The sequence below is a fragment of the Cervus canadensis genome, chromosome 21 (assembly GCF_019320065.1).
Source record: "Cervus canadensis isolate Bull #8, Minnesota chromosome 21, ASM1932006v1, whole genome shotgun sequence".
In the NCBI taxonomy this organism is placed as follows: Eukaryota; Metazoa; Chordata; class Mammalia; order Artiodactyla; family Cervidae; genus Cervus; species Cervus canadensis.
Window position 1 is genome coordinate 19,987,096 of NC_057406.1, and position 15,652 is coordinate 20,002,747.

General features: G+C 34.8%; 1 protein-coding gene across 2 annotated transcripts; it reads left to right on the forward strand.

The window, feature by feature from the left end:
* The first annotated feature begins 2,557 nt into the window (after nucleotides 1-2,557).
* Nucleotides 2,558-14,039, forward strand: LOC122423733 (NKG2-A/NKG2-B type II integral membrane protein-like). Of its 2 annotated transcripts, XM_043441066.1 has the most exons (7): nucleotides 2,558-2,764; nucleotides 3,157-3,255; nucleotides 3,731-3,784; nucleotides 4,301-4,452; nucleotides 11,407-11,507; nucleotides 11,818-11,938; nucleotides 13,901-13,961. In XM_043441066.1, exons 1-6 carry the CDS (start codon nucleotides 2,578-2,580, stop codon nucleotides 11,933-11,935), a joined length of 711 nt encoding a protein of 236 aa, XP_043297001.1. In that variant the 5' UTR covers nucleotides 2,558-2,577; the 3' UTR covers nucleotides 11,936-11,938; nucleotides 13,901-13,961. The 2 variants fall into 2 exon arrangements, with proteins under 2 accessions (XP_043297001.1, XP_043297002.1); XM_043441067.1 differs by lacking the exon at nucleotides 11,818-11,938 and having other exon boundaries at nucleotides 13,901-14,039.
* The last annotated feature ends 1,613 nt before the right edge of the window (nucleotides 14,040-15,652 follow it).

The window sequence follows — 15,652 nt, forward strand, 5'->3', positions numbered from 1 at the left end:
TTAATATTTCAACCTGTGTCATGGAGGTATATTTTATTAATATAATGTTCTTATTTTGTTCTTTCAAGGGCATGTGTTTTTGTCAGAGAAAGTCTGGGGATTAAATTTTTTATTTCATAAGAATAAAAGTGAATATAAGAACTAGGGCAGAGAAAAGAAGTGGTATTTTGACAATGATGGCCTTTGTTCCAGACACAATATGGTTGGAAATGTAGCAATTCTGCAGAATAATTAGTGACAAACATCCTTAAATACCTGTTGAAAATGGGATTATGATTTTTAGAACATTTTCTATGACAATAGAAGTGAAATAACAATGGATGTGAAGGAAAGGTGTATCCACTGCCAAGATATAGCAACCTAGTTTTAAAAGTAAAACTTGAGGTATTCTAAGTTTTCAGTGTATGTGACCGAGATGGAAACAAGATACCTGTATAGGTGATTAAACCTCCACCTCCTCAGATCTTATAGAATATGATAACAATTTCTCAGAGGCATTTAAAAATGGAAAATATAAATAACACACTTAGAGATCCATTTGTGCTTTTAAATGCAGCCCAAAGTCTCCTATTTTCTGGAGGTGTGTGATGAGCTACACTCTCTTCAAATAGCCTAAGTGTGAGAATTTCCTGTTCAAACTTGAAGTGACACATTGATGACAAATCAACTTTTTCCACTCTTGCTTCACTCTGAGCCTTCACAGGGCAGTCTGTGAAAGTCACAGACATTGCTTATTCTTGTCCTGGATTTATGTTTTTAAATTTCTCCTTTTGTTATCCAGCTATAGCTGGTTACGAGAGTGACCTGACCTCCCTACTAAAGGATGCACGACTTTCTGGCCAACAGAAGGTATGTGTCTCTCCTCTCTTGTCTCTCTATTAGACCATCTCACTTAGTGAGAACTAATGAATCTTAAATGTGATGCAACTGAAGTAGTTTATATATGGCAAAATCAAAGTAGAACATTGTTTTTTTAAAAAATAATTTGAAGTAAAAGCAATCATAAGATATCAAATATGATGGGCCATTTCTCCAAGTATAAAAATTATTGTCTGTAGAATGTTACTCAAGTGCATACACATGGCAGGAATGGGTTTGTATATAATATTAAGTGGAACCCAAAGACCTCATGACAGGGAACAATTAGTTTTGGATTTTATGATCAGTAGAAGGTAAGTTTTTTGTACAATAATATGTTAATATATTTGTGCTCAAACTTTATAAATAGATTCTTGGAAAGGAATTCATTGTATAGAAAAGGCCAAATATAATTCCTCATACATGTATTAGATTGAATGCAACAATCCAAATTTTTAATAAAAATCAAGTTGAGGTAACTTCCTAAAGGCTAATTTAACCTTAATTGTAGGTAATGAAAGTATTTTTTTTTAAATCAAACTTCATATAAACGATATGCTAAACTAATTAAAGATACTAACTGATATAAATCAGAAATAGTACCATAGAAATGATGACTAAAATAATAATTAAAACTGATATTTATTGAGAACTTATAAGTGCCAGGTTGAGTGCTCAGTGTTACATGCATTATGTATTACATAACCTTATTTCCATTTTAGATTATAATATGATACTAGATGCTAAATAACTTTTTGAAGGTCACACTTTGTAAATTTAAAAGCTGCAATTCATTTCCAGATATTTCTGACTATTGCATCAACTGTCTGAATTATGTTGAGTTATGTTATCTGGATTTTTCATAAGTAATCACCATCACTTATACAACTAAAATGACCTTTACTAACTTTCACATCTGTAGGATCTTTCTGAAAGTTTGAACCAACAGTGTTTTCCATAAATGACCTATACCTGTTTTTCATTTTGTGGGTTCAAATATTAGCCATTAAATCACTGATCAACAACTTCTGTAAAATAAGTATTTTTAAGTCTTTTTCTGTTGTTTTATTTTTCATATTTTTAGTTTATATATGATTAGTGTGTCATGTGATATTTTACAATATAGGAAACATTTCCTCAGTTGTTAATGATTTCTCAGACCTCCTCAACCATTCAAAATAAAGACCATTTGGCACCCCTTTCATTCATCAAAGTAAGTCACCAAATAGTGTAATTTAGTGTAGGAGATTGTTGTATATGCCAACATTCTCTCTCCTCATCTTTAAAGAACTTAGTCCTTAAGTCATTATTAAATTTCAAAATTACTATAAATATAGGTGAATCTCCCTTGTTAATAGAACATTTTAATTTTAATACAAGCATCATGATGATTTTAAAATATTTCTATGGAATCTGACTTCAGTGAAGACATTATTAGTCACGAACTTTTTTACTGCTCCCTAATTTATTGCTTTTCATTGTTTCAACCAATAATATATTGTCAAATACAGAATATCTTTTTTAAAAAGTATTCTTTCATGAAAGGCTTGTTTAAAGTACTGAGGAATTTAGAAGCAGGTTTTATATTTGTTCAGCTGCAAAGTGAACACTAAACTCTTTGCCCCACCCATCTTATTATACTAAGGTTCTTATCTCATCTACACCACTGATTCCTCAGTTCACTTAGAGCATGGTCCTTGACCTCACTCAGCTGCAAAGATGAATAACCAAGGAGTAACTTATGTAGAACTGAAGGCAGTCAAGAGCTCAAAGACACAGCAGATGAAACCGAAGATTTCTAAAAGTTCCAGTTCAATAACTGAGCAGGAATTAACATATGCAGAACTAAATCTTCAAAATGCTTCTCAGAATCTTCGTGAGAATGACAAGAACTACCACTCCAAAGGTAAAACACTTACTAGTCACACAAAAAAACTGTTTTAGGATTTGCAGTTGGGGTGCAGAGGTGTGGAGGAAGACAGGGGAAAAGCTCACATATTTTTCATTTTGAGAAAGGGTGTTTAAAGTTGGTTATGGTATTCTAATGTGAGATTGGAAGACTACTTTAATTCTGGCATTGCTATAATTTGAAGTCTTTGATCAACAACTCATTCAGCATTATATTCGCTGAAAATGTGATATATGTTAGAGAAAGACTACAGTGGTAGAAATGGGTTGGGGTCCAAGTTTATATCCATAAATCCCTGTTCATATGGGTTCTCGTGTATATAAAATCTAACCAACTGTCCCCAGCACTCCTTCACTCCTTTCTCACTGTCTCCTTTTATCTCCCTGCAGGTTCACCATCACCTCCAGAGAAGTGCATTGCTGGGATCCTGGGAATCATCTGCCTTGTCCTCATGTCCACTGTGGTGACAATGATCGTTGTTACTCCCTGTAAGTACATTTTTGAGAAAACTATAAGGGAACTTTTCACTTTAATGATGGTCAGTTCTGTAAACATTTCACAAGATTATAGAATGTGTCTATCATTAAAATATATGCAATTAGACTAAATGCATAATGTATTTGGAATTTGTGAAATACATATGACACAAGATAATTACAGAGAGTATGTATATGGATATTCCGTTTTCATAACTCAAAAGCATGCTTTAGGAGATTGAAAGATCTTATTGAGAAACACAAATTAATTTTTGAGATTGGTAAGGGGTGGTAAAATCTGCTCCTTTAGGTTTTTAAAATATTTTTTCCACCAAATCTTCATTACCCAATTAATTTTTCTTGGTAAAATCAGCTTTATTCCAGACTACTCTAATCCTAAACAATAAACTGAATTTCAAACTCACAAACTGAAATCATTATGATTTATTTAGAGCAATGTTAATTTTTATAATGATTAATTTTGTAGCTACTGTAATACGGGAGCAGAATAACTCCTCTGCGATAGCAAGACTCCAAAAAGGTACATAATGATGTTAAAGTTCTGATATAAATACAATTTGTATTTTGTCTCTACCTTAGGCTAGTGAAAATAAGAAAAGATTTAGGGGTAGAAGATAAATTACAAAATCGGGCAACAGACTTGCCTAAATAATGATTAAGGGAGAGTGTTTTTTCCTATGCAACAAGATGATCACCATATCCATTGTTGGCAATTGACTCCAATTTTTGCCTGCTGTAATATGGTAAAAGACAAATAATTTTGCTACTCTAAAATAAAAGCTTCATTTCTTGATTTTTAGGACATGTAAAGAGGAGATATTTTATATGCTTGCTTTATATAGAGACATAAATTGGGGTATGAGAGACTGACGCTGTGAAAGTATGGGTGAGATTTGTTTTATATGTACCAGCCTTGAGGGCATATAGCTATGTTATATATATACATACATGTTTATATCTATGCATACATGTAAGTTAATTTTTGTTTTTTAAAATTCAAATTGCCTTTGAATAGTAATTCATAATCTTTCTCCAGAATTTCATTGTGGTTGTTGTCCAAAAGAGTGGTTTACATATTCCAACAATTGCTATTCTATTAGTTTGGAAAAAGAAACATTGGATGGGAGTTTGACGTCCTGCACTACTAAGAATTCTACTCTGCTTTACATAGATAATGAAGAGGAAATGGTAAGATATTAAGTGTTTCAAACACTTTATTAAAGGCTTGATTCAGCCAATATTGTATTTGTTAGAATTCGCTTGTGTTTTTGTACATATTTGTAGTTGGCTTATTTTAAGATCTCTTAATATTCCATTAAGCAATGGAATATGACTTTATGATACTTTATTTTCATTTTTAAACCATTAATGCACGTTTGGTAATTTCCAGTTCTTCTGCTCCTTGTTAGCAGGTGTTCTGATGGACCCCCTTGTAAGGCTCACCTGTGTTGCCCACAGGATTCTCTCAGCACAGGAGGAAAGGCTGACCTGTGCCACCTGCTAGAGTTAGGTTAGGCACTGGGTGTTGGGAAGTAAGAGGCCCAGGTCACTCATCAGATGGTGGGGAGGATACGATTCAGTTCAGTCACTCAGTCGAGTCTGACTCTTTGCGACCTCATGAACTGCAGCACGCCAGGCCTGCCTGTCCATCACCAACTCCCAGAGTTTACCCAACCCCATGCCCATTGAGTCAGTGATGCCATCCAAACATCTCATCCTCTGTCGTCCCCTATACAGTCAGTTCAGGTCAGTCAGTCAGTCATGTCCGACTCTTTGCGACCCCGTGAATTACAGCACGCCAGGCCTCTCTGTCCATGACCAACCCCCAGAGTTTACTCAAACTCATGTCCATCAAGTTGGTGATGCCATCCAGCCATCTCATCCTCTGTTGTACCCTTCTCCTCCTGATCCCAGTCCCTCCCAGCATCAGGGTCTTTTCCAATGAGTCAACTCTTCTCATGATGTGGCCAAAGTATTGGAGTTTCAGCTTCAACATCAGTCTTTCCAATGAACACCCAGGACTTATCTCCACTAGGATGGACCGGTTAGATCTCCTTGCAGTCCAAGGGACTCTCAAGAGTCTTCTCCAACACCTCACTTCAAAAGCATCAATTCTTTGGCGCTCAGCTTTCTTACAGTCCAACTCTCACATCCATACATGACCACTGGAAAAACCATAGCCTTGACTAGACAGACCTTTGTTGGCAAAGTAATGTCTCTGCTTTTTAATATGCTATCTAGGTTGGTCATAACTTTCCTTCCAAGGAGTAAGCGTCTTTTAATTTTACAGCTGCAATCACCATCTGCAGTGATTTTGGAGCCCAGAAAAATAAAGTCTGACACTGTTTCCCCATCTATTTCCCATGAAGTGATGGGACCAGATGCCATGATCTTAGTTTTCTGAATGTTGAGCCTTAAGCCAACTTTTTCACCCTCCTCTTTCACTTTCATCAAGTCCCCTATACAAGGTACCCGTAATTATTGTTCCCGCCCCTCCCACCTTGTTCTCTCATCATGGAGAAGTCATTAGAGATTATAGAGGATTAGGGCTACTGGATAGTCTCAAACCTCTTCACTTTTCTCTTTCCAGCATGCAGGGTTCTTCTTTCTTGTGTCTTTCATTAGTCTCCGTGTCTACAGTTGAACTGAGCAGGGAATAACAGACAGAAATGATTCTCTGACCCCTTATCTCATCCACTGGATTCCACAGAAATAGATTGCTCTGGGGTTTATCTAGTCAAAGAATGGTGTCAGACTGAGAAAACTAAATCTTCGGCTCTCATGTCACTTATTTTCTCAATTTTATTCCCTTAATTTTCTTCTAAAATGGAAATTCTGAGGAATGTATCATAGTAGAGAAATGCAATGATATACTCACAGTATCCAGAAAAAAGAACATCACAGAATCTTGAAACTTATTTAAAGCCTTGTTATATTAGTTTTGACATGAGTAAAAACCCTAAATTACTTGAATCAGAATTTTCCTTACTGCACATATTCTATTTAATTACTCCAGCTTCTTATCCCTCAGGCTTAATGTTAGACACAATTCACAGCTGTCAATATCCCAAGTTTTGATATACTAAGTGTATTATTTGTTGGATATGTACAACTAAGTCATGTCTTTGTAAATACTCCCTTTATAAAATGGTCCTCAAAAAAAAATTCCTTATTAACATTAGAAAACTGTGGAACTGATAAGTATAGATATTTGAATTAATTTTGAGTCAAAAGTACAGACATGGTTAATATTTATTGCAATATTAAAAATTCCAGCTTACAACTTTTATGATTTTAGTATTACATTTGGAATTTAACATGCTCATTCTATTCAGAGAACTAAGTTCAGTTCAGTTCAGTCGCTCAGTCAAGTCCAACTCTGAGACCCCATGGACTGCAGCCTAGCCTGCCAGGCTTCCCTATCCATCTCCAACTCCTGGAGCTTGCTCAATCTCACATCCATTGAGTTTGCCATCCAACCATCTCATCCCCTGTCATCCTTTTCTCCTGCTTCAATCTTTTCCAGCATCAGGGTCTATTCCAGTGAGTCATTTCTTCACAGCAAGTGACCAAAGTATCGGAGTTTCAACTTCAGCATCAGTCTTTCCAATGAATATTCAGGGCTGATTTCCTTTAAGCTTGCCTGGTTTGATCTCCTTGCAGTCCAAGGGACTCTCAAGAGTCTTCTCCAACACCACAGATCAAAAGCATCAGTTCTTTTATTATGTTGAGGTATGTTCCTTCTATTCCTGCTTTCTGGAGAGTTTTAATCATAAATGGGTGTGAATTTTGTCAAAGGCTTTCTCTGCATCTATTGAGATAATCATATGGTTTTTATCTTTCAGTTTGTTAATGTGGTGTATTACATTGATTGATTTGCAGATATTAAAGAATCCTTGCATTCCTGGGATAAAGCCCTACACTTGGTCATGGTGTATGATATTTTTAATATGTTGTTGGATTCTGTTTGCTAGAATTTTTTAAGGATTTTTGCATCTATGTTCATCAGTGATATTTGCCTGTAGTTTTCTTTTTCTGTGGCATCATTGTCTGGTTTTGTAATTAGGTGATGGTGGCCTCATAAAATGAGTTTGAAAGTTTACCTTCTTCTGCAAATTTCTGGAAGAGTTTGAGTAAGATAGGTGTTAGCTCTTCTCTAAATTTTTGGTAGAATTCAGTTGTGAAGCCATCTGGTCCTGGGCTTTTGTTTGCTGGAAAATTTCTGATTAGAGTTTTGATTTCCTTGCTTGTGATGGCTCTGTTAAGATCTTCTATTTCTTCCTGGTTCAGTTTTGGAAAGTTATACTTTTCTAAGAATTTGTCCATTTCATCCAAGTTGTCCATTTTATTGGCATAGAGCTGCTGGTAGTAGTCTCTTATGATCCTTTGCATTTCAGTGTTGTCTGTTGTGATCTCTCCATTTTCATTTCTAATTTTGTTAATTTGGTTCTTCTCCCTTTGCTTCTTAATGAGTCTTGCTAATGGTTTGTCAATTTTGTTTATTTTTCCAAAAAACCAGCTTTTAGCTTTGTTGATTTTTGCTATGGTCTCTTTAGTTTCTTTTGCATTTATTTCTGCCCTAATTTTAAAGATTTCTTTCCTTCTACTAAGCCTGGGGTTCTTCAGTTCTTCCTTCTCTAGTTGCTTTAGGTGTAGAGTTAGGTTATTTGGCTTTTTTCTTGTTTCTTGAGGTAAGCCTGTAATGCTATGAACCTTCCCCTTAGCACTGCTTTTACAGTGTCCCATAGGTTTTGGGATGTTGTGTTTTCATTTTCATTCATTTCTATACATATTTTGATTTCTTTTTTGATTTCTCCTATGATTTGTTGATTATTCAGAAGTGTGTTATTTAGCCTCCATATGTTTGAATTTTTAACAATTTTTTTCCTGTAATTGAGAGCTAATCTTACTGCACTGTGGTCAGAAAAGATGACTGGAATGATTTCAATTTTTTTGAATTTACCAAGACTAGATTTATGGCCCAAGATCTGATCTATGACAAACCCACAGCAAGCGTTACCCTCAATGGTGAAAAACTGAAAGCATTTCCCCTAAAAACAGGAACAAGACAAGGGTGCCCACTCTTACCACTACTATTCAATATAGTTTTGGAAGTTTTGGCCACAGCAATCAGAGCAGAAAAAGAAGTAAAAGGAATCCAGATAGGAAAAGAAGAAGTGAAACTCTCGCTGTTTGCAGATGACATGATCCTCTACATAGAAAACCCTAAAGACTCTACCAGAAACTTACTAGAGCTAATCAATGAATATAGTAAAGTTTCAGGATATAAAATTGACACAGAAATCCCTTGCATTCCTATACACTAACAATGAGAAAACAGAAAGAGAAATCAAGGAAACAATATCATTCACCATTGCAACAAAAAGAATAAAATACGTAGGAGTATATCTACCTAAAGAAACAAAAGACCTATACATAGAAAACTATAAAACACTGATGAGAGAAATCAAAGAGGACACAAACAGATGGAGAAACATACCGTGTTCATGGATTGGAAGAATCAATATTGTCAAAATGGCTATACGACCGAAAGCAATCTATAGATTCAATGCAATCCCTGTTAAGCTACCAACGGTATTTCTCACAGAACTAGAACAAATAATTTCACAATTTGTATAGAAATACAAAAAACCTTGAATAGCCAAAGTAATCTTGAGAAAGAAGAATGGAACTGTAGGAATCAACCTGCCTGACTTCAGACTCTACTACAAAGCCACAGTCATTAAGACAGTATGGTACTGGCACAAAGACAGAAATATAGATCAATGGAACAGAATAGAAAGCCCAGAGATAAATCCACGAACCTATGGACACCTTATCTTTGCCAAAGGAGGCAAGGATATACAATGGAAAAAAGACAACCTCTTTAACAAGTGGTGCTGGGAAAACTGGTCAGCCACTTGTAAAAGAATGAAACTAGAACACTTTCTAACACCATACACAAAAATAAACTCAAAATGGATTAAAGATCTAAATGTAAGACCAGAAACTATAAAACTCCTAAAGGAGAACATAGGCAAAACACTCTCCGACATAAATCACAGCAAGATCCTCTATGACCCACCTCCCAGAATATTGGAAATAAAAGCAAAACTAAACAAATGGGACCTAATGAAACTTAAAAGCTTTTGCACTACAAAGGAAACTATAAGTAAGGTGAAAAGACAGCCCTCAGATTGGGAGAAAATAATAGCAAATGAAGAAACAGACAAAGGATTAATCTCAAAAATATACAAGCAACTCCTGCAGCTCAATTCCAGAAAAATAAATGACCCAATCAAAAAATGGGCCAAAGAACTAAACAGACATTTCTCCAAAGAAGACATACAGATGGCTAACAAACACATGAAAAGATGCTCAACATCACTCATTATCAGAGAAATGCAAATCAAAACCACAATGAGGTACCATTACACGCCAGTCAGGATGGCTGCTAACCAAAAGTCTACAAGCAATAAATGCTGGAGAGGGTGTGGAGAAAAGGGAACCCTCTTACACTGTTGGTGGGAATGCAAACTAGTACAGTCACTATGGAAAACAGTGTGGAGATTTCTTAAAAAACTGGAAATAGAACTGCCATATGACCCAGCAATCCCACTTCTGGGCATACACACTGAGGAAACCAGATCTGAAAGAGACACGTGCACCCCAATATTCATTGCAGCACTGTTTATAATAGCCAGGACATGGAAGCAACCTAGATGCCCATCAGCAGATGAATGGATAAGGAAGCTGTGGTACATATACACCATGGAATATTACTCAGCCGTTAAAAAGAATTCATTTGAATCAGTTCTAATGAGATGGATGAAACTGGAGCCCATTATACAGAGGGAAGTAAGCCAGAAAGATAAAGAACATTACAGCATACTAACACATATATATGGGATTTATAAAGATGGTAATGATAACCCTATATGCAAAACAGAAAAAGACACAGAAGTACAGAACAGACTTTTGGACTCTGTGGGAGAAGGCGAGGGTGGGATGTTTTGAGAGAACAGCATCGAAACATGTATATTATCTATAGTGAAAGAGATCACCAGCCCAGGTTGGATGCATGAGACAAGTGCTCGGGCCTGGTGCACTGGGAAGACCCAGAGGGTACAGGTAGAGAGGGAGGTGGGAGCGGGGATCGGGATGGGGAATACATGTAAATCCATGGCTGATTCATGTCAATGTATGACAAAACCCACTACAATATTGTAAAGTATTAGCCTCCAACAACAACAAAAAAAAGCATCAGTTCTTCAGCGCTCAGCTTTCCTTATGGTTCAACTCTCACATCCATATATGACTACTGGAAAAAATCATAGCTTTGACTAGACGGACCTTTGTTGGCAATGTCTCTGCTTTTAATATGCTGTCTAGGTTGGTCATAGCTTTTCTTCCAAGGAGCAAGTGTTAATTTCAGGACTGCAGTCACCATCTGCAGTGATTTTGGAGCCAAACAAAGTAAAGTCTGTAACTGTTTCCATTGTTTCCCCATCTATTTACCATAAAGTGATAGGACCAGATGCCATGATCTTAGTTTTTCAAATGTTGAGTTTCAAGACAGCTTCTTCACTCTTGTTTCACTTTCATCAAGAGGCTATTCAGTTCCTCTTCACTTTCTGTCATAAGGGGGGGGGGGTGTCATCTGCATATCTGAGGTTATTGAGATTTCTCCTGGCAATCTTGATTCCAGCTTGTGCTTCATTCAGCTTGCCATTTCCTATGATGTACTCTGCATATAAGTTAAATAAGCAGGGTGACAGTATACAGTTTTGACATACTCCTTTCCTTATTTGGAACCAGTCTGTTGTTCCATGTCTGATTCTAACCGTTGTTTCTTGGCCTGCATACAGATTTCTCAGGAGGGAGGTAAGGCAGGTAAGAAATACCAATTTCTCTGATATTCCAATCTCTTTAAGAATTTTCCAGAGTTGTGATCCACACAGTCCAAGGCTTTGGTGTACTCAGCTTTTATGTGTTATTGTGTCAGATGTAAAATCTAACATACTCATTTTGTTCAAAGAACCAAAGGTCCTATGAAAGAATTCATCCTTTGACTTGCATTTTAAAAATTAATAACAATTTTTCATAATGATATTTAAGTGAAAATTTTTTATTTTGGGCTAGAAATTTCTGATGTCCCTATCAATTACATCGTGGATTCCAGTCTTTCGTGAAGGTCATGGTCAACCATGGATGTGGCTAAACGGTTCAACTTTCAAACTAAAGTAAGTTTTTAAAATGAATGCTGTATAGAAGAGGAAAAATAAAGAAATATTAATAATATGAATACATTTGTTTTCATTGAATTATAGAAAGCTGAAGAAGATGTTGAAAGTTAATGAAATGTTGATATAAATGTTCAAAAATAGGCTACTCTGTAGCCCATTTTCCTAATAACAAACTCATACTGAAATTTTATTAAAAACATCATTACCCATTTTCAAAATATCTTTTATTACAGTTACGTATTAATACTATTGCTTCATGAGTTGTCTTCATAGAATATAACAGAATTATGCATTTTTTTTATAACAGTATAACAGACTATATACGTGATGAACGTAAGTGTGCTGTACTATCCTCGTGGGGCATAAAAGCAGAAGACTGTCAGACTCCAAATGCATATAATTGCAAGCATAAGCTTGAGAATTAAAAAGTGAGTTTGGATGCTGTTGAGTAACTTTATCTTTTATGAAAAGGAAATATTGTTATGATTACATAAATTTTGAAATGAATTATGTTATTTGTTTTAATAATGTTTTCAAAAACTATTGAAAGAAAACATCGAAATTCTGTAAATTCCTTCAATAAACATTCCTTCAATAAATTCCTCCAATAAAAATTTAAAATAGACATAAAAATAAAGGTTCAAAATAAAATAAAAAAATAAAAATTCAAAATAAAAATTCAAAAAAATTTCCTTCAATAAAAAATGAATTAATTTTAAAAACGCTGTTGAAATATAATATGCACACCAAAAAGTATAGATATCACTCCTTTTGTGTCTGGCCTTTTTTACTCAACAATATGTTTGTGGCTTTCAAACTTTCCAAAATGTCACGTTTCCTGAGTCTGTTTACATGATATATCAAAAAATTACATATTTGAGAACAAGGACCAAAAGGAGCAATTACCAAGAGCTATGGGGAGATGAGAAAGGAAATGACTGCTACTTGATCAGTGATGAATATTTTCTAGATATTGATAGTGGTGATGACTGTAAACTGTGAACATATTTAAAATCACTGATTTATATAGTTTAAATAGATGGATTTTATGGTGTGCAAATTGTACCTCAATAAATCTGTTTAAAATAAAAACTTCTTGGGATTGCATTTAATATTTAAAATAATTTATAAAGAGAGTCATCTTTAAAATATTGGTTGTTACAGTCGATATGCTTTATCCTTCCATGAGTTAGGTTTTCTTTAAATTTTCCCTGTCAGATTTTGTGTTTCTCTGTTTTGAGATGTTAAATATACTTGGGTGTTTCATAGTCATGATTTTGTAAATGACACTCTTATTTTAAAAATTTTAGTAATTTTTGGTGCAGTAAAGAGTAATATATTGAGGTTTACATGTTGGTCTTATAGTCAATAAGTTCTCTGACTTTTTGTATTAAGTCCATCATTTCAAATATTTATTCTTATGGATTTTATATGAGATTAGTATATATATAATAGTTGTTCATGTCTTTTTTTCAGGTGCAATTATTTTTTTTTCTTGACTTATGTTCATAGGCTACAATTTAATTTCCAAAGTTGAATAGAAGGTACAGTAAAGATTCTGTATCTATCTCTTCTTAGTCAAGGAAGAGATTTCAATAGTTCATCCTTAAATATGACATTTATCTTAAGGTATTTTTCATCATATCTTTTCTCATGTGAAACCATAATATTCTCATATTTCAAACAAATTTTATAATCAGTTGATGTTGATGTTACATTTGCATTATTTTCCATCAGTTGGAATGGTAAATGTTTTCTTTGTATAATGATTATGAAGTAAATTACCTTTATTTCTTCCATTAAACCAATATTAAACCAATCTTGCACTTCTGAAATAAAATCACAGTGATCATCTGTGTTGCCCGTTGTCTTAAAAAATCAATGCATATGCTATATCTAGATTAAGCTATTTTTCTTCATCTAGGTTCACAAAGAGCTTTAACTGAGTTTTCAGTTATGTTACGTACTTGACAGGTTGTTACAAAAGCTATTATTAGGAAGTATTTCTCTTTTTCTTTTACCTGAAACTTTGTGAAAGAGTACTGCTACATTTTTACGTGTTATTATTCACTACCAATGCCATCTGAGCATCTAGAACTATTCTGTAGAAAGGTTTATATAATGAACTTAATGTTTTACAATATATGTTAGGTTTACTCAGGTTTCTATTTGCTGTGCTTTATTTTGGTGATTTGGATTTTAGGATTTTTCTATTTTATATGGACACTAAAATGTATTCATAATATTGCTTTTTATCTGTTTAATATCTGTAAAAACTATACATTATCCCTTTATTTATTATACTTGTAAAAGATTTGATTCTTCTTTAAAAACAAAAAAAAGTATTTTTGCCTCACCTCATGGCTTTTGGGTCTTACTTCCCCAAACAGGTATTGAACTTGGGCCATCAGCAGTGAAAGCATGGAGTCTTTACCACTGAACCACCTGGAAATTCCCCCTTTTCAATTTTTTTCAAGAGTTTTTTATCCATTTTATTAAATATATTCAATAAGAATACATTTGGTCTTGTTGTTTCTCCATATTGTAATTTTGTCCTTTGTTTTGATTTTGCACTAATTATTGCTTTCTTCCTTCTACTTCATTTGGTTTTAATTTCACCTAATTTTACCTTTTTCATTTTTAATTTCTTCTGACACAAGCTTGGATTTCTACTTTGTTTCGTTTTATTTCATTTGTCAAGTAAGCATATAAGGAAGTCAATACTTCACAAGACAGACATTTGGTTTTATATTTATCTTGTAATTCTTATAAATTGTTTGTACATTCATTCATATGCCTGGAGAATCCCCATGGAGAGAGGAGCCTGGCGGGCTACAGTCCATGGGGTCACGAAGAGTCAGACACGACGGAACAACTAATCACAGCACCCACCTTTCAAGCGCCCAGTTGTCAACCTGTCTAGAGGCGAATGCAGGGACACCACTACTGTATGCTATGTGAATATGCCTGGAAATATGATTTATGATGTATTTTTCAAGTTTTCTGTTTGCTCTTAGTTTCATTGATCTTGTATATTGCTTTTCTGTCTCTATTTATTTCCCCTTCAATCTTTGTTATTTCCTTCCATTGATTAAATTTGGTCCTTGTTCTTCTTTTTGAGGTTCTGTGAAGCAGAAGATCAAGTTGTTCATGTGATCTCCTTGTTTCTTCTTAATGTTGGTGTTTCTTTTCACATTCATTGTGCAAAATCTTTTAAGTTTCACTAGGTCCCATTTGTATTTTTGTTTTTATTTCCATTCCTCTGCAAGGTGGGTCTTGCTGTGATTTATGTCAGAGGGTGTTATGCCTCTGTTTTCCTCCAAGAGTTTTAATAGTTTCTGGTGTTAAATTTAGATCTTAAATCCATTTTGAGTTTATCTTTGTTTATGGTGTTAGAAAGTGTTCCAGTTTCATTCTTTAACATATGGTTGACCGGTTTTCCCAGCATTTGAATCAGTTCTAATCAGGTGGATCAAACTGGAGCCTATTATACAGAGGGAACTAAATCAGAAAGAGAACCATCAATACACTATGTTAATGCATATATATGGGCTTTAGAAAGAAGGTAACAATGATCCTATATGCAAGGCAACAAAAGAGACACAGATATAAAGAACAGACTTTTGGAGTATGTGGGAGAAGGCGAGGGTGGGATGATTTGAGAGAATAGCATTGAAACATGTATATTACCATATATAAAATAGATGACCACTGCAAGTTGGATGCATGAAGCAGGACACTCAGGGTTGGTGCTCTGGGACAACGCAGATGGATGGGGCAGGAAGGAAGGTGGGAGGGGTGGTTCTTGGATGGGGTAACACACATGCACCCATGGCTGATTCATGTTGATGTATGAGAAAAATACCACAATATTTTAAAGTAATTATCCTCCAATTAAAATAAATTAATTAATTTTTTAAAAAGACTACTGGAGTGGGCTAGCATTTCATATTCCCTGGAGGATCTTCCTGACCCAGGGATCAAACCCTCATCTCCTGCATTGGCAGGCAGTTTCTTTACCACGAGGGCCACCTGGGAAACCCCATTGAAATATCATACACACATTCAAAAATATAGGTATCATTACTTTTGTGTCTCACTTTTTTTGCTCAACAGTATGTTTATGGCATTCAAACTTCTAA